General features: G+C 57.3%; 1 protein-coding gene across 1 annotated transcript; it reads left to right on the forward strand.

Moving 5' to 3' along the window:
• The first annotated feature begins 358 nt into the window (after nt 1–358).
• On the forward strand, nt 359–18,675 carry FADS3 (fatty acid desaturase 3). The gene is made up of 12 exons (XM_007995832.3): nt 359–804; nt 11,761–11,871; nt 12,408–12,605; nt 13,065–13,166; nt 13,281–13,403; nt 13,700–13,760; nt 14,330–14,406; nt 14,906–15,003; nt 15,413–15,509; nt 15,683–15,762; nt 15,897–16,022; nt 18,336–18,675. The coding sequence occupies exons 1-12, from the start codon at nt 592–594 to the stop codon at nt 18,385–18,387; spliced, it is 1,338 nt and encodes a 445-aa protein (XP_007994023.1). The 5' UTR covers nt 359–591; the 3' UTR covers nt 18,388–18,675.
• Nucleotides 18,676–19,081: the final 406 nt, after the last annotated feature.

Genomic DNA, 19,081 nt, shown 5'->3' on the forward strand with positions numbered 1-19,081 from the left:
CTGGATTGACTTTGCGGGACGCGCTGCTGGAAGCCCTCGAGGCCCCGCAGCTCACAGACCCGGACTCCGCCTCGGTTCCCGAGGGCGCGGGGAGGCGCTGCGGGACGCCCAACAGGTGCGTGTTGTGTCCCCAGGCCCCGCGCTCCGGGCGGAGTAGAGAGCTCGGGAGCCCGCAGCCCGGGGAGAGGGGGCGGGACGGTGCCCTGGGGCAGGGCTGGGTGGCGGCCACCGTCCTCCCGGGCGGGGCGGGCCGCCTCGACGCCGCCCTCCCGGGCGGCCAATGGAGGCCGAGGCCCCGCGCCTGGATTGGAGCGGGCGCGGGGGGTCAGCCAGCCTCAGGGGCCGGGGCCTGGCCGGGGGCGGGGGGCAGGCGAGGCGAGGCGGGCGCCGTCCGCGCGATTATAAGGCGGGGAGTTCCCTGCGCCGCGAGCCGGGAGGCGCACGCTCGCTCGTACGGCGGCCGCGGCGGCAGGGCGGGGCCGGAGCAGCGGGCGGCGGCGGAGGCGGCCCCCGGGAGCGCTCCTCGCTTCCCTCGGGGTCTCGCTCGGACCTCGGCCACCGCCTGGGATCCCCAGGACTCGTGCGTGCAGCATGGGCGGCGTCGGGGAGCCCGGTCCGCGGGAGGGATCCGCGCAGCCGGGGGCGCCGCTGCCCACCTTCTGCTGGGAGCAGATCCGCGCGCACGACCAGCCCGGCGACAAGTGGCTGGTCATCGAGCGCCGCGTCTACGACATCAGCCGCTGGGCACAGCGGCACCCAGGGGGCAGCCGCCTCATCGGCCACCACGGCGCTGAGGACGCCACGGTAAGGAAGCCGTAAGGAAGCCACCCACTGGCGGGTGGAGCCTGGAGCTCGGTCGTGGGCGTGATGTCCCGCTCCACCTGTGGGGCCTTAGCATCCTCCCTCCCCTCGCTGACCTTTGACCTCCACGCCGGGACCCAGAGTTGGGGTGGACTAGCCAAGGTCAGATGTGGGGTAGGGAGGCCAGTTCCCTGTGTGGAGGACCCGCAGCTGTCCACGGAGCAGGTCTGCGGGGGAGGAGGGGGCCTCAGAGGTGGGTGTGTCATGCTGCAGAGCCTGTCCTCTGTGAGGGGCTGCCCTGTTGCTCCCAGGTCCCTGTTTCAGTTCTGCGTCCCTATGCTGGGTGCTTGCTGAGTGCTAGGGGTGGGGCAGGGCAGGGTCCCCAGGGGCCGGTAAGGAGCTGCCATTAGAGGCTGGGGGCTGGGCCGGCCTGAGGTCTGTGGCTTTCCCAAGAGCTTCTCTAAAGGGCTCAGGGACAGTGACTCACCTCTTCGGGCTAGCAGCTGCACGTGGGAGGGCTTTGCCAGCCAGGCTGGGTGGGCCTCTCCGGGAAGCACAGTCACCCCAGGAACAGGCTGGCCCCTGGGGACCCCAACTTCCCAACCCCAGCCCCTGTCTAGACAGGGAGGGATGTAGCCTGGTCCCAGGGTACTGTCTGGCTGGAGTCCAGTGGTGGAGCAGCTGGACCAGCCCCTTTTCCTCAGTTCCCCACCTGGATAATAGGGGTTGGGGCCACGATGCCCTGTCCTGACCATCCAAATTTCTAGGTTGGCCACACTGAGTACCAGGAAGGTCTTCAAGACCCGAGACATGAATTCTGAATGCTGGCGCTTTGGGCAGCAGAGGGGATTCTGTCTGGTCCCAGGACTATCGGTGTCCGTCTTGCCAGGGCCACCTGCTCTCTGCTGATTGCCATCTCCAGCACATTGTACAATCTTCACTGGACTCTTTGAGGAAGAAAGCCCCTCTTTTCCCCTCCACACCATGAGGCTGAGGAGTGAGAATAAGAATCCTCCTGAAATTCTAAAAAAAAAAAAAAAAAAAGAGAGAGAAAGCCTTGTCTGTGGGTGCTCAGGGGCCAGACGCTGGCCCGAGGGGACAGCACAGCCGTGGGATGAAGCAGCCCAGGGGCAGTGTTTGAGTGTGCAGGTGTTTGCATGTCTGGGTGGGTGTGGGGGTGTGTGCCTGCCTTTCTGCCAGGGCATGGCGAGATGAGGGGCACGGCTTCTCCCCACTGGCCTGGCTGAGCCCTGGCCTCCCTTCAAGGAGTCTTGTGGATGCCTGCTCTGGTCTGTTTTTAAAAAATGTGTTTTATTTATCATTTATTATTTGTTTAAAAATAGAGACAGGGTCTCACTATGTTGCTCAGGTTGGACTCAAAGTCCTGGGTTCAAGCATTCCTCCTGCCTCAGCCTCCCAAAGTTCTGGGATTAAAGGCATGAGCAACCACTCCCGGCCTGCTCTGGTCTTTTGTAACCTGGAGGACAGTATAGATACAGAAAGCTTTACTCTCCGCACCCCCCACCAACCGCTGGAGAGAGAGGAGTCTTGCTCTGTCACCCAGACTGGAGTGCAATGGCGCCATCTTGGCTCACTGCAACCTCCACCTCCTAGGTTCAAGTGATTCTCCTGCCTCAGCCTCCGAGTAGCTGGGATTACGGGCACGTACCACCATGTCCGGCGTATTGTATTTTTAGTAGAGACGGGGTTTCACCATGTTGGCCAAGCTGGTCTTGAACTCGTGACCTCGTGATCCACCTACCTCCGCCTCCCAAAGTGCTGGGATTACAGGTGTGAGCCACCACGCCCGGCCGGGATATAGAAAGCTTTTATTTCATCACTCTTTCCTGCCTGATGCCAGGCCCATGCTGGGGTTCCTCCCAAGTGGAATTACTGACTTAACATTTAGCTTGGGATGCTGAGACTTCCATCACACAGTTTTCTCATTGATTTGCAGCCAAGAATATCTGTTTTAAAAACGTCTCAGGCCAGGAGCGGTGGCTCATGTCTGTAATCCCAGCACTTTGGGAGGCTGAGGTGGGCAGATCACCTGAGGTCGGGAGTTTGAGACCAGCCTGACCAACATGGAGAAACCCTGTCTCTACTAAAAAAATACAAAATTAGCCAGGCATGGTGGCGCATGCCTGTAATCCCAGCACTTTGGGAGGCTGAGGCAGGAGAATCCCTTGAACCCAGGAGACGGAGGTTCCGGTGAGCCGAGATCGTGCCATTGCACTTGGGCAACAAGAGCGAAACTCCATCTCAAACGAACAAACAAATAAAAAATATCTCTCTGCTCCTTGGGGCTGGGTCCCAGCTCTGCTGTTGGAGGCACTGAGTGACCCTGAAGCAAAGCAGGCATGTCACTCCTCTGTGCCTCAGTTTACTCATCTGTAAAGTGGGGCGAGCTGGGGCAGACAGTGAGCTGGCTGAGGGCAGGACCATGTCTTCTCAAGTCCATGGCCCAGGGCTGCCATGTAGTAGTTTGTATTTGGTAAATGCTGCTGGCCCCTAAGTGTGACTGTGCCCTGCAAACTGCAGCGTACGGTGGGACAGCCCTGCATGGCTACCCCTTTCCTGGGTGACCTTAGCTGGTTTTGGTCCTAACTGTAGTAGGAAGGGAACACTTTAGGCTGTCTCTTAGCTCCCTCAAGGCCCCACAGCCTGGACTAGAGTTGCCAGAAACACTTGGTCCAATCAGGACAAAGGGACTGAGGTTGCTGGGGTGGAGCAATCAGCCTTTGTCCATGACGAATCTGCAGGGCAGACCAGGGGTTGGGCCAGCCCAGTGCCCTGTGTAGTTGAGCCCAGGCCCCAGGCATCCCATCCTGGGCGGTGGCCTCAGGTGGAGGTGGGGCAGCCAGTTGCCAGGGCTGTGTTCCGGCCATCACCTCTCACCAGCCCCGGCTGCCCATCAGCTGTTCTCATGTCCAGGCAATGAAGCCTTCCTGCCAGGAAATTCCCAGAGTTTCTATGCCATGAAGTCAGCCTGTGACCATCTTGGGACACAAGGCCGGGTGCCCTGGGGAGAGTACTCTGGGCCCTTGGCCAGGTTTGTCTGAGAGTCATAGGCAGCCTGATACTAGTGGAGCCAGCCCGGGAGATGAGCCCCAGCCGCTGCTGGCCATAAGTATACAAGGGCCATGTGCTGAGTGCCTACTATGTGCCAGGTTTTGAATTCAGTACTTGATTTATTGAAACTGTCTCTTTTAATCCTCAAAGTGCCCCTATGAGGCAGGTGCCGTTTGTTGTTATTGCCACTTGACAGATGAGAAAACAAAGGCTCAGAGAGGCAGAGTGGCTTGAAATTCAGTGATTGGTCCGGGATTTGAATCCACAGCCATGTTCTTAAGTGCATGCTATGCTGCCACCTAGCCTGTTTATTTCCAGCACTCATTCATTCTTCAATGACTGACTCATTAAATCCATCAGTGAGCATCTTCTCTGTGTCACGTACGGTTCTCACCTCTGAAGATGTAGCTGTGAGCGAAACTTCTACAGGGAATGAGTTCACAGCAGAGGGATCAGCTAGAGCAAAGGCTCAGAGGTGGGACCGTGTGTCCTGTGTTCCAGGAATACAGTGTGGCTGCAGCAGAGAGCAGTGGAGAGAGAGCCTGGCGGTGAGGTCTAGAGGCAGCCGGGCTGGCTCATGCTGGATGTTTGTGTCCTCGGAAGGACTTTGGCTTTATTCTAAAGAGGATGGGGAGCCTCAGAGAGCAGAGCAGGGAAGCCTGGGGAGTCTGATGGACATTTAAAAGGATCCTTAATGGAGAGAGCGAAGGCAGAGCCTTCCAGAAGGGCAAGAGAAGGGAGGATGGAGACCTGCCCTCCCCCAGGGGAGACCACTTAGAAGAGGTAGAGTGTGGCCAGGGCAGAGAGCAGGAGAGGCTGTGGACACAGGCACACTGGTCCAGTGCGAGCCATTAGGCATTAGATTTAGCTGCATATTGTCTTTAGAGAGGGAGCCAGCCTGGCCTCGCTCTATGATCTTGGACACATCCTTTCACTTCTGTTTCTCAGTTTCCCCATTAGTGTGATGAGGATGAGAATGCTTGTGTCCTGGGCACACTGTGAGGGTGGTGCTGGGCACCTGGGTGCCTGGTTACCATGGGCAACAAAGCTGTATTCATGGGTGTGGTGAACGCATTGCCCACAGCTCCTCAGGGCAGACGGGTTTCCCAGCAGCCCCTGCCCTTTCGGCTGAAGCCCTAACTGGGAAAATCCAAGTTCCAGCAGACCCCTGAGCCCTCTGCCTTCGGGCCCTCCTTCTAAGCGGTCCTCTGAGCCTGGCCTGAGCTGGAGGAAGTAGTGGCCAATGCTGCGCTGGAGGCCGCATCATAGTAATTGCAGCCAACAGTTATTGACTAGGCACTGTTCTGAGGGGCTTAGATGTGGTAACTGAATTCGCCTAACAACTTTATGAGGTAAGTCCTATTGTTAACCCATTTTGTAGATGAGGAGTGTTTGAAACTGGGTGGTGTAATGGAAACTTCTTGGGGCCCTTGAAGGGTAGGGCCTTCGTACTTGGGCCATGAAGGTAGGGTTTGTGTCTGGGTGGGAGCTGGGGAGGGACAGGACTAGGACTGGGCAGATTTGAGGACACGGGAGTTGGGGAGGGGTGGCTCCAGAGCCACTCCACTCCCTCCTACCACACTGACTGCCTTGAAAGTCCCCTAATGGCCACTCCCATGAAGTGGGACTGCTCTGGGCCTCTGGCAGGCATTTTCTGCAAGGCCACCGCCCACCCAGGCCCCTTCCCCAGAGGAGTTGCAGTGCCCTGCCCCTTCCTTGTGGAAGAGTTGGCGTCAGCAGGATACTGCCCCTGGGCGTCCCTCTCGGTCTCTTCCTGCGGGTTTCTGATGAAACAGCCAGGCTCCAGTAGTGGAGCCAGAGGTCAGTGGTGGAGAGAGGACCAGGAGCCAGAGGGTATAGCTGCTTTAGGGCTACTGTGGGGTCAGGGACACCTGTGAGGCCAAACATCCTGGCTGCAAAAGACTTCACATATATGCCCACCCTTCGCCAGGACATTGAGGGGTGCTGGGGAACAGGGATGGCTTCTTGGGGACGTCTGCTTTCGAGTTGGGCTCCGCTACACAGGCCAAATTTGGATGTCCTATGTTTAGAGCTGTGTTTCTTTTGGACCTCTTTGGGCCTTAGTTTCCTCATCTGTAAAATGGGATATTGATAGTGCTTATGGAGCATGGTGTGCTGGGCATGCTGCTGCTCTACCCACCCACCTGGGAGAGGAGAGAGGCAGGAATGTCCTGGGGGTGTCCTTTGAGGCATAGCCCTGTCACCCCAACCTTCTACAAAGGCATGAGAAGGCAGCGAGGACAGACCCCGACCACCTGAGCCCTCAGCAGCCCTGCCACACTCCCTGCTTCACCCCCTTCCTGACTGATCTGGAACATTCTGGATTCTTCTAGGGAGTGACCAAAAATCCCTCCCTGCCCTGCTGTGTCTCTGGGGTGGAAGGAGGCTCCCAGTCCCTGCCCTATCCCAGCCTCAGGCTTGGCCAGGACTTAACAGGCAGGCAGAGAAGCAGCTTCTCCACTCTCTTCCCCCACACCTACAGGCCCCTCCTGCAGGCATTTACCTCTAAGTGGACTCTCAGGAGGAGGCGCACCAGGGCTGCAGGGCTAGGAAAGAGCTGGGCTGTGGAGCTCTTGCCAACCACCAGGCCCCTTCTAAGTGCTTTAGTGCCACTGACTCCATCCTCCCAGCAGCCTTGTGAGATGGGGATTTGTGGTTCTCAGTTTACTGATGAGAAATACTGACGAGAGAGGGGTGTGGCCTTGTCTGGGGCTCCGTAGCTCCTGGGTAGCAGCTCAGGTACCATCCTGGGCAGGCCGGCTCTGGGATCCCTCCCCTTACCAGCTGCTGTGTGGGCTTCATGGTGGGGCTGGGGCAGGGCATGAGCTCTTGGGACCAACTGAGCCACTCTAGGCTTCCAGGGACCAAGGCCAGGCCGAGCTGTCTCTGTGTCCTGAAGGAGCATGAACATCACAGAAGATAGGCCTGGGTTCGAATCCCAGCTCTGCCACTACTAACTGTGATGAGGCAGGTGTCCCTTCCCGCTGAGCCTTCATTTCCTCACCAGCAAAATGGTTCGTGCCCCTGCTTTGGGGGCTGTGGAGGGTTGGCTCTTGTTTACTTGTTCGTACCTGCTGTTGAGCAGCTGCTCTGTGCTGGCCTCTGAGGATGCCACTGTGAACAGAGCCGGTCGCTGCCTGCAGGAGTTTGTGTTTAGGGGTGCCGTGTTGATTCCAGCGCTTTCACCCAGCTCTGCTTCGGTACCCAATGAGAGACCTTGAGTTCTGCTTTCCACTCACTTGGGTGTGTGTGGGGGTTGGGGGGACAGGGCTTGGTGCACATACCCCTGGGTGGATGTTCCTGGGTGCACTTAGGGCGGGTGAGGGTGGGACCTCCCACAGTTCCCTGAGGCTCCATTGATGAGGCCCAAGAACCAACCACCCTCCTGTGCCCGCAGCCCACGCTCCCAGCAGCTGGCCCTTGGCTTCTTGAGATAGTGACTGGCCTCATGGCAAGGACCCCCGCACCCCACCTAGGAAAACTGCTGCCTTCCCTCTGGTCCAGGAGTGGCCATAAGCACGGTTTTTCATTTTTTGCGCTTTAAGTTCTGGGATACGTGCGCAGAACGTGCAGGCCTGTCACACAGGTATACATGTGCCATGGTGGTTGGCTGCACCTGTCAACCCCTCATCTAGGTTTTAAGCTCCACGTGCATTAGGCATTTGTCCTAATGTTCTCCCTTCCCTTGTCCCTCAGCCCCCCAACAGGCCCCGGTGTGTGATGTGCCCCTCCCTGTGTCCATGTGTTCTCATTGTTCAGCTCCCACTTGTGAGTGAGAAGAGATCTGGGCTCTGATCTAACCTCAGTCAAATGGAACTGTGTGACCTTGAAGAAGTAGCTTAACCTCTCTGAGTCTTAGTTTCTGCGTGGCCCCCCCACCCATCCTTAAGGAGAGGCCCAGAGATTACCAGGTCACATGACCTCAGCCAGTTCCAGAAAAGGCTGTTTGCTGGTCTGTCAGGTTTCAGCCTGAGTCCAGGCCCCTGCCCTACTCACACTGCCTGATAGCATGAGAAGCACAGCCCTGGGGTGCCCACCCAGCCCTGAGAGCCCAGCCTGCTTCTCAGGGAACTGTCACAGCCCCACCTGTCCCTCCCCCAACTGGAGCCCTGTCAATGGCTTTGAGGTTCTCTGACACAGCCTTGAGGGGGCTCATATCTCCCCTTATCATTGCAAGGGATAGATCTGGCTTGAAGACCTTTGGGTGGGCTTGGCTCTGTCCTCCCCATCAGTGCCTCGACAGGGCTGGCCTGGGTGAATCAGGACCAACGGAAAAGGAGGTGAGGACACCAGTCTGGACCCAAGATCCTCAGCTCAAGAAGGTGTCCCCAGAACTGACAGGGGATGAGAAAGGGAAGGGCTGGGAGGGAGGAGATTCTGGGGCCGCAGCCACAGCTAGCACGTTGTGCCGGGTGCGTCTGTGCGTGCCGGGTGCGTCTGTGCGTACCTTGTGTGCAAGGCTGTGTTTGGCAGAGTGTTCATGTGGCCGTGATTGTGGCATGTTTCTGAGTGATGCCTGCTGGGGTGGGCTGGTGGGTGTGTCTGCATGTGTGTGTGCGTCTGGGGAGTCGCAAAGGAGAGAGAGAGACCCGGCATCACGCTGGCTCAGCCTGAAAAAGGTAGGACATCCTGGCATGTACTGCAACATGGATGGACCGTAAGGACACTGTGCTGAGTGAAACAAGCCAGAGGCAAAGGGACACACGTGATTTCTCCCAGATGAGGTTCCTGGAGGAGGCAGATCTGTATGGATAGAAGGTAGCGTGGTGGTTGCCAGGGGCAGGGGGAGGAGAGAATGGAGAATTAGTATTTAATGGGGACCGAGTTTCAGTTGCGGAAGGTGAAAAGGTTTTGGAGCTGGATGATGGTGATGGTTGGGTAACACTGCATGCACTTAATACCACTGAGCTGTACACCTAAGCATGCCTACAATGGTGAATTTCATGTATATTTTACTACAATTGTTTAAAAATTGGCTGGGTGTGGTGGCTTACGCCTGTAATCCCAACACTTTAGGAGGCCAAGGCAGGAGGATTGCTTGAGCTCAGGAGTTCAACACCAGCCTGGGCAATATGGTGAAACCCCGACTCTACAAAGTATACAAAAATCAGCCTGGTGTGGTGGTTTGTACCTGTAATCCCACCTACTCAGTAGGCTAAGGCACAAGAATCTCTTGAACCTGGGAGGCAGAGGTTACAGTAAGCCGAGATCACGCCACTGCCCCCCAGTCTGGGCGACAGAACAAGACTCTGTCTCAAAAAATAAAAAATAAATTAAAAAATTAGAGGCTAGGTGTGGCTCACACCTGTAATCTCAGCACTTTGGGAAGCTGAGATGGGGGGATCGCTTGAAGTTGGGTGTTTAAGACATACCTGTGCAACACAGTGAGATCCTGACTCTATAAAAAAAAACTCAAAAGTTAATGAGACACGGTGGCATGTGCCTGTAGTCCCAGCTGCTGGGGAGGCTGAGGTGGGAGGATCACTGTCGACCAGGATTTCAATGCTGCAGTGAGCTGTGATTGCGCCACTGCACTCCAACCTGGTGACAGAGCGAGGCCCTGTCTCAAATATATTTTTCAGTGTTTTTGTGGGCTGGGCGTGGTGGCTCATTCCTGTAATTCCAACACTTTGGGAGGCTGAGGTGGGGTGGATTGCCTGAGCCCAGGAGTTTAAGACCAGCTGGGCAACATGGCAAACCTCATCTCTACAAAAAAATAAAAAATTAGCTGGCCATGGTGGTACGCACCTGTACCAACAACTACGAGAGAGGCTGAGGTGGGAGGATCACCTGAGCCCGGGAGGTTGAGGCTGCAGTGAGCCGTGATTGCACCACTGCACTCTAGCCTGGGTGATACAGCAGGACGCTGTTTCAAAAAAAAAAGTCACCTAGTGGGGTCAGCAGAGTCCCAAGAGTCTTCTTCCCTCCCAGCTTCCCTGTACACCAGCCCCAGCTCCGCAGGTAGCCAGGGGCCCAGACAGCTTCCTGGGGACCCTGCAGCCTTCCCTCTGCCCCTTTGTCTACGAGTTTTGCTGCCCCTGCTTCAGGATTCATGTCCAGAGGGGGTGAGATCTGCACTTACACAGCCCCTCCTCTGTGATGAAGGAGCCAAGTTAGCCCAGGTTATTCTAAAAGGGGCACCCTACCAGCCCCCCAGTCCGCATGCTGCCCTGGGCCTCTAAAAGCAGGCAAGGGGACCCCTAGCAGATCATGTCGGTGTTACCTCTTAGTGGGTGCTGGAGGGACCTGAAGTGCTTTCTTCCCCCAGGGTTGTAGGAGAATGTCCTGGCAGTGACTTCAGGGCCCCGCTGTCACTTCCGTTTTAACCTACACCAGCTGGTAGGCTCATTAGCAAGAGGACAATAGGAGGCCGCTGTCCTCAGTCAGCTTTCTGCAAAGGTGTTTCCTTTAGCAACCGGGAGGCCTCCCTTCTCCAAGCCCATAGGGACAACACCACCCAGCTGCTGGTTCTCTAGTCGAGGCTGCTGTATGGCTCTGGCTAGCCCATTCAGAGAGAGACTCTGAAAGTACAAGGAAAAACATCAGTCCAAGAGCTGTGAGCAATTAGTGAGCCGATTACAATACCAAGACCACTGGCAGACCCGGAGGGCTACGGGAGCCCAGGTGTGAAGTTCAAGCTTGCTGTACTTCTGGGGCCACTTCCTGGCTGGTCTCTTTCCCTGGCCCTTATCTTTTTCCTGGTCTGTCTTTTCCTCTCACCCTCTTTCTTTACTCTTTCTTCCTTCTCCTGCATTATATTCCACCCCCGTTCCAGCTATTACACAGAATCGCAAGAATGTTAGATTATTCATTTTATTTATTATTTTTTCTTTTTTGTAGAAACAGAGACAAGGTCTCACTATGTGGCCCGGGCTGGTCTTGAACTCCTAGCCTCAAGTAATTCATGTGCCTCAGCCTCTTACAGTGCTGGGATTACAGATGTGAGCCACCATGCCTGGCCTGTTTTATTTACTTAAAAAAATTAGGCTGGGCACGGCGGCTCACGCCTACAATTCCAGCCCTTTGGGAGGCAAAGGCGGGCAGATCACCTGAGGTCAGGAATTAAAGACCAGCTTGGCCACCTGGGGTCAGGAGTTTGAGACCAGCTACTCGGGAGGCTGAGACAGGAGAATCACTTGAACCCAGGAGGTAGAGGATGCAGTGAACTGAGATCGTGCCATTGCACTCTAGCCTGGACAACAGAGCAAGACTCTGTCTCAAAAAAAAAAATTATATTTTCTACTCCTGCTTCGTGCTTTGTAAGTCAAATGAGTTTAACTGTTCAAGTGTCTTCCTTGCAAACCCCCAAGGACTCAATGTGTGTGGCCCTTGACTGATCCCCCCACCCCATGACCCAGTGATCCTCAGTTCCAAGTTTTCCCACCTACCCTTCACCCACTGCTTATGTTTGTAAAAACGGGGTGAATCAAATGTTTGTGACCGAGATCTTATTCTACATGCAGTGGAAACATGTATGACTTACAGAAAGCTTTTTGGAAAAGTAGAACCTTTCTTCGTGGTTCAAGAAATCGGAGTCTTCCAGGGAGGTCTTTCTGTAAATCCACAGCTGTAGATGTTTGACCATGTTCAGAGAGGGGCCCTTGTGCTGGGTGAAGCGGATGGAGCACAGCAGGCAATGGGTGAAAAGCAGGACAACCTGGGGCCCTGGGAGGACCAGGGAGGGCCCATGGGCAAGGCGGACCCGCTTGGTCCCATGTCTTTGACTATTCATCAGCCGACTGACTTTCTGTCCACCTGTCATCTGCTCTGCCCATCCATCCATGGTCCTTCCGCCCATCTCTGCTGGCTGCTACTATGCTACTCAGCTGTGTCTGTCTGTCTGCCTGACTGTCTACTCTCCTTCAGGATGCCTTCCGTGCCTTCCATCAAGATCTCAATTTTGTGCGCAAGTTCCTACAGCCCCTGTTGATTGGAGAGCTGGCACCAGAGGAACCCAGCCAGGATGGACCCCTGAATGTGAGCAGGGCCCTAGGGGAGCCTCAGCCCCTGAGGAAGGGGGATGGCTGGAGGGCTGGGAGATATTGTCACATGGCCAGGAGCAGCTCCCTCAGCATTCGCCCAGGGGGATGCAGGGCCAGGGCTGGGCCTCCCCTCCCCTCCCCTCCCAGGGGGCAGGCAGTTGAAAGTAAAGCTGTAGGGATGCCCTGAGAAGTCCAGGGCTCCAGATCTGGTTTAGCCAGGCACTCGTTTGGATCCCGAGGCAAGCTCCCTCCCTGTTGTCACCTAGCATCCCCATCTACAAGGAGGATTTTAATGAGCTGGTTTCTCTCCTGGCTCTAGCGTCTTACCCACCCCATACCTTCTGGGAGAGAGAGGAGGCTTCGCCACCAGCCAGTGCTCCAGCTCACACCCTGGGCTGGGTACTCTCGACACTTCATTCTCCTTTGCCTACACCCCTTGGGCCTGGTGCTGGGAGGAGTGGCTGGGGTTCCAGGAGAATGGGGGTGGAGAGGAATTTCTTCCTTGGCTGATCGGCCCTTCTACTATGGCAGGCACAGCTGGTCGAGGACTTCCGAGCCCTGCACCAGGCAGCCGAGGACATGAAGCTGTTTGATGCCAGTCCCACCTTCTTTGCTTTCCTACTGGGCCACATCCTGGCCATGGAGGTGCTGGCCTGGCTCCTCATCTACCTCCTGGGTCCTGGCTGGGTGCCCAGTGCCCTGGCCGCCTTCATCCTGGCCATCTCCCAGGTGACCCTGGCTCTGTGTTGCAGCCACCCTAACTGCCCAACAGACATGGGCCCCCATGCACGTGGGCATTGTGAACATATTTGCTAAATGAACGAATGAACCTATGAAAGGATGAATGGATGAATAAACGGATGAATGAGTGAACAGCCTGAAGGCCCATTGCGTATGTCTGTGGGTCAAGCTGCGTTCCAGATGAGCCAAGAAGTTCCTTCTTTAACAAATCCTGATCAAGCACAGGGCCACTGAGCCACAGGCTGCTGCCCTGCAGCTTCGTGACACTTACAAGCCCCCTCCACTTCCCTGGGACTCAGTTCTCACCTGTAAAAAGAGAACACTGGCCCACAAGGGTCTTGAGCATTAGCACAGGGGTACCCTGCAAGCTGAAAGGATTCGCTGGGGCCCCAGGCCCTGGCAGGCTCCGTCCTTCCCAACAGCTTCTGACCCTGCCTCTCTCCCCAGGCTCAGTCCTGGTGTCTGCAACATGATCTGGGCCATGCCTCCATCTTCAAGAAGTCCCGGTGGAACCATGTGGCCCAGAAGTTCGTGATGGGGCAGCTAAAGGTGAGGGTGGGGTGGGTGGGCAGCCAGGTGCTGAGTGGCGCTGGGTCTGCCCAAGTGTGTGGGCACAGAGTGGGGGGCACAGCCTGCTCCTGAGAGCCCCCTCCTCCTCCACAGGGCTTCTCCGCCCACTGGTGGAACTTCCGCCACTTCCAGCACCATGCCAAGCCCAACATCTTCCACAAAGACCCAGATGTGACAGTGGCGCCCGTCTTCCTACTGGGGGAGTCATCCGTCGAGGTGGGTGGGGAGGGACGTGGACACCCTCTGGCTGGGCCTGCAGCTGAGGGGGAACTGATGCACTGGGTCCCCACTCTGCCCCTGACCTAGCCCCTGATCTAGCCGCCACTCTGGCTGAACCAACCCCTGCCCCCAGGTCTTTCCTTCCCACCTGCCGTAGCTGCTGGGCACGACCAGCCCAGTTGTTAGAATCTAGAATTGCCTTTGACCCTTGGCCTCAGCCAGCCCCGTGAGTTTGCCCAGAAGAAGGAGGTGCCTGGAGAGCTGCTGTCTCCAGCCACTGCCTATCTCCACAGTACGGCAAGAAGAAACGCAGATACCTACCCTACAACCAGCAGCATCTGTACTTCTTCCTGAGTGAGTGTCCATCTGTCCTTCTGGGATGGGGGAGTGCCTGGGCCTGCACTGTCCTCCCTGCTGTCCTGGACCACTCCCCGCCACTTCCTGGGGTGGGGACATGCCTGTCAAGTCTCCCTTGTCATGGCGCCCTCCCAGGCTCTGCAGCCTGTACACACTCTCCCAGCACCATGCCTTGCCCCAGCTGTCTCCCGTGCCTGGGACACCTTGCAGCCATGGGCCATCACAGCCCTGCTGGGAGCTTCCCCAAGCCCCACGTAGAATTTCTTCCTGCCCTCACTCTAGAGTGGTCTGGAGCCCTAGAGTCTTTGGGCAGTTGTTGGGGTGGACAGAGCGAGGACTCAAGGCTGGCCCTGACCTGCGGTGAAGGGTGGTGGGAGGTGGTGGGGTAAGGGCAGCCTGAGGAGGCTTAGACACAGGGTGGGGAGTGATAGGGGTCATTCTAGCTGGACGTGACCAGCACCAACATCCCAGGGACATTCCTGGAGTAACAGGGCCCCTCACTCTGCGGCCCGCCCACCTGGGCAGTCCAGCCCCACTCCTGAGCGTTCTCGTGCCTCTTCCTGCAGTCGGCCCGCCGCTGCTCACCCTGGTGAACTTCGAAGTGGAAAATCTGGCGTACATGCTGGTGTGCATGCAGTGGGCGGTGAGTGGGGCTGCCCAGGACCCCGGGCAGGAGGTGGTGCCTCGGGGGACAGTACCTGCCCATGAAGGCAAACAGGGTGCACATGTGCGTGCAACAGTGGGGCTCACGTGTGCGCGCAGCAGGAGAGCGAGTGTGCCCGTCACCGTACGTGTGTGTGGGGGTTGAGGAGTGGGGGGGGTGTGGGTCTCTCTCAGTGAGGGTGTCTTCCCAGGAGGAATTGCTGGGCCGACTCTGCCAGGCATCTGTGTTCCTGGCAGGGTCTTCCCCAACACACCCTGCGTGACACCTTTGCCACTAAAGTCAGCCTCGTGAGCTGACAGGGCAAGGACCCAGTTCCTTTACTCAACTGAGAAAACCAGAGGGGGTGGTGGCCTGTCCCGGGCTCTGAGGCAAATCAGGCAGAAGGGTTGGATGCCTGAGATCCCCCTCCCACCCACCAGGCGTCCAGACCTCGGGGCGCCTGGACACCTCTCGGTATTGCCTCTGCCCTCCTCTGCAGGATTTGCTCTGGGCCGCCAGCTTCTATGCCCGCTTCTTCTTATCCTACCTCCCCTTCTACGGTGTCCCTGGGGTGCTGCTCTTCTTTGTTGCTGTCAGGTATGGCGGGGGGTGGCGAGGTCACACACAGGCAACAGGTGACCCCACTGCACCCCCCAACCAGAGCTCCCCTTTCCCGGTCTGCAGAATGGGGCCAGTGGCACTGCCTCCCTGGCTTGCTGGCGGAATCACGTGAACACAAGCGTGACAGGAGCCCAGGGTCAGTGGGTTTAGGGAGCGTGGCCTGGCTTGTAAGTGGCCCCGTGGGGGTCAGAGCTGCTCTGGGCTCAGCCTCACAGTGGACACTGCTCCATTCAGATTCTTTAAACACTGGCAAGGGGGCGGTGACCACACTCCTATTGTACAGATAAGGAAGTCGAGGCCACTTGGAGACAGCTGCCCTCCAGCCTCCACTCAGGGTGCCTAAGTGGTGAGCTGGACCTAGGGCAGTGCCCGAGCCTCCCCACAGGGTCCTGGAGAGCCACTGGTTCGTGTGGATCACACAGATGAACCACATCCCCAAGGAGATCGGCCATGAGAAGCACCGGGACTGGGCCAGCTCTCAGGTGGGCAGCAGGGGTGGGGCTGGGTGGGGCCCGTCCTGGGTGGGGTGGGGAATTCCCGCTAGGAGCCAACTGGCAAAGGAGGGATGAGGCCCTGACGGGGCCGCCAGGTGGGGGATGGCGGGGTCAGGGATCTGCAGCAGCTTTCTCACCTGTGCCCCGCCGGCTTCCGGCAGCTGGCAGCCACCTGCAACGTGGAGCCCTCACTTTTCACCAACTGGTTCAGCGGGCACCTCAACTTCCAGATCGAGCACCAGTGAGTGTGGGTGCTGGGGGCCAGTGGGAGGTGGGGAGTGGGTCCTGGGAGGGGTCCTGGGAGGGGACCCGTGGGTGGGGCCTGTCTCTGGAAGCCTCCCACTTCAGGTACGAGCACATACTCCCCACCCCCAGCCTCTTCCCCAGGATGCCGAGACACAACTACAGCCGGGTGGCCCCACTGGTCAAGTCACTGTGTGCCAAGCACGGCCTCAGCTACGAAGTGAAGCCCTTCCTCACTGCGCTAGTGGACATCGTCAGGTGAGGCCACAGCCTGGCCCCTCTGCTCTGGTGGCTTCCCCAGGGCCTATGCCTGCCCTTGTCCAGGTCAGCCTCCTGCTGAGCCCCCGGGGCCCCTGAGCCTTTCTGTCCGTGCCCCATGCCCTTCCTCCCTTCCCCAGCCTTCATGCACACAGCGAGAATTTCTGGAGCACCTGCTGCAGACTCACAAACACAGCAGCGCCTGCGGTGAGCAGGTCTCTGCAAACCTGCCTCCAAAGGCTGAGGGAAAGAAGCTAACAGATCCAGTTTCTCAGAAAGAAACACTTAATAGGGACTTATAAACAGAAGCCATGTCTCAGGGCCGGGCGCGGTAGTTCATGCCTGTAATTCCAGTACTTGGGGAGGCTGAGGTGGGCGGATCACTTGAGGTCAGGAGTTTGAGGCCAGCCTGGCCAACGTGGTGAAACCCTGTCTCTACTAAAAAAAAATACAAAAATTAGCTGGGTGTGGTGGCGGGCGCCTTTAATCCCAGCTACTTGGGAGGCTGAGGGAGGAGAATCATTTGAACCCGCAAGGCGGAGGTTGTAATGAACTGAGATTATGCCACTGCACTCCAGCCTGGGCGACAGAGCAAGACTCTGTCAAAAACAAACAAACAAACAAACAAAAAACCATATCTCAGGCAGCCAAGAATTGGTACCTCCCCTCACATGCCCTCCAAAAAGAACCCTCTGTATAGCAAGCTTTTAGGGTGAGCCCCGTGCAGGTGGTTCTTATGAACCTGGTGACCACTGGAGATAAGCGTCTACAGGAGGAGGTTATCTATGCCATGAGCTTGGCATTCGGGGTCAAGCATCGGTTATCAGACAGATTTGCTTGAAGATGGCATTGCCCTTGCCATTCAACAGGCTGCTTTCCTACAATCGGAGCAAAACAGGCTCCAGGGAGCTTCCTGCCCTCTTGGAGCTGATGTTCCTTCTAGCAAAGGAAACGGCAAGCAGTTAAAATAACAAATAAGTACATTACAGGAGATGGGCAAAAGAACAATGAAAAGCCCCTCAGGGTGGAGACGGGAGGGGAGGGGAGGGGGCGGCCAGGCAGGGGCTGCTGTTTTTTTTGTTTTTGTTTTTTTTTTTTTTTTTTTGAGGCGGAGTTTTGCTCTGTCGCCCAGGCCGGAGTGCAGTGGCACTATCTCGGCTCACTGCAAGCTCCGCCTCCTGGGTTCACGCCATTCTCCTGCCTCAGCCTCCCGAGTAGCTGGGACTACAGGCACCTGCCACCACGCCCGGCTAATTTTTTTGTATTTTTAGTAGAGATGGGGTTTCACCATGTTAGCCAGGATGGTCTCGATCTCCTGACCTCGTGATCCACCCACCTCGGCCTCCCAAAGTGCTGGGATTACAGGCTTGAGCCACCGCGCCCGGCGGGGCTGCTGTTTTTAATAAGGTGGTAGGGTGGGCGGTATTGACAGGCTGACCTGTGAGCAGGGACAGGGAGGAGGGGAGAGGCCTCGAGGCGGGACATCTGGCGAAGAACGTTTAGGCAGAAAGCGCTTGGCCCCAGATGCCAAGCTCATGGCATGGATAACCGAGGCGGGCATGCAGGCACTCAGGGAAGGGACACGCCCGGCTTGCATCTTGGAAAACTGCCCCTACTGGGAATGACTGATGGGCGGGAGTCGAAGTGGAAAAGTAGAGCAAAGGACACTGCAGCCATGCAGGCAAGGGGTGATGGGGCTCAGCCCTTGCGGTCACCTTGGAGGTGGGGAACAGAGGCCAGATTCCAGGTCTTTGCACACGCTGTTCCCCTTACTTGGGTGCCCTTCCTTCCTATGCTGGGATTCAGACGCCCACTTCTCCTTCATGATCCCTCCCAGCCTGATGCTGTGAGCCTCTGCCATTTGGCACAGCCCTTTAGAGCGCCTGGCACAGGGCTTCCTAGCAGGTTGTTGACATTTCTGGCTCCACCGCCTAATATCAGGCCCAAGATCGGGTGGGCAGGTTCCACATCCTCTCTGTCCCTGGGTTGCAGCGCCCAGCAGGAGGAGGCAATGGAGAACTCGATGCAGGAGGGACAGGCCCACCCAGGCTCACGCCTGGACTTGGCCTTGGCTGCCCCTCCAGCTCCCCTACCCCACACCCCTCACCCCAGTCTAGATTCCATTCCAGAGAATGAGCTTTCAGCTGTTCTGCCAACCCACCCTCCGGGCCGCATCCCTGCCTGCCCCCAGGGAAGGGAACCCACAGGGAATGGGGATATCTCCGCTCACACTTATCATGGGGGATACAGGGGTGTTAGGATCTTGCAACTGAGATCCTAACACCCACCCCCACTGCCACCCCTACCTCCCAGATCCCTGAAGAAGTCTGGTGACATCTGGCTGGATGCCTACCTCCATCAGTGAAGGCAACACCCAGGCGGGCAGAGAAGGGCTCAGGGCACCAGCAACCAAGCCAGCCCCTGGTGGGACCGACACCCCCACCCCTCCACTGGCCAGCCTGGCAGTGCCCTGCCTGCCCTCCTGGTACTGTGATCTTCCCCTCAGCCCCCTCACATGTGTATTCAGCAGCCCTACGGCCTTGGCTCTGAGCCTGATGGGCTAGGGGTAGAGGGAAGGTGAGCGTAGCACATTTTCCTAGAGCAAGAATTGGGGGAAAGCTGTTATTTTTATATTAAAATGCATTCAGATGTATTATGGAGTGGAGTGATGAATTTGCATGAGTTTTGAAGCTGGGGTCTGCCCAGACTCCCCAACAGCATTCAGGCCCTCGGCCATCAATGTATGTGTTGGGCCGGCGGTGGAGTGAGGGGGAGTGCTAAGGAGCTCCCTTCAGCTCTAGATGCTCTGGGCCTGGGAGTTCATGGCTGCCTGGACTCAGACCTGCCCGAGGGCCTATTCACTTCCTGTTCATGCTGGGCTTACAAGTCACTTGACCCCTCTGCATGATGGAATGAGCAGGCCCAGCAGATGAGGACCTAGGGCTGGGGGCCATGTCTGCAGACCTCTGGACATGGACTGGGGAAGATGGTTGTGCCTCTGGACCTGCACTGGCCTCCCACAGTCCTCCATGATGGGGGGCCTCAGAGGGCCCCGCGCA

Source organism: Chlorocebus sabaeus, chromosome 1, assembly GCF_047675955.1.
Source record: "Chlorocebus sabaeus isolate Y175 chromosome 1, mChlSab1.0.hap1, whole genome shotgun sequence".
Lineage (NCBI taxonomy): Eukaryota > Metazoa > Chordata > Mammalia > Primates > Cercopithecidae > Chlorocebus > Chlorocebus sabaeus.

What these genes read in the sequence shown, in the direction of transcription:
- FADS3 (XM_007995832.3), top strand. Translation starts at nt 592, where the DNA reads ATGGGCGGCGTCGGGGAGCCCGGTCCGCGGGAGGGATCCGCGCAGCCG. An exon ending in TCGTGATGGGGCAGCTAAAG is followed by an intron (nt 13,167 to 13,280) that starts GTGAGGGTGGGG and finishes CCTCCTCCACAG; the next exon opens with GGCTTCTCCGCCCACTGGTG. An exon ending in TGGTGTGCATGCAGTGGGCG is followed by an intron (nt 14,407 to 14,905) that starts GTGAGTGGGGCT and finishes CCTCCTCTGCAG; the next exon opens with GATTTGCTCTGGGCCGCCAG.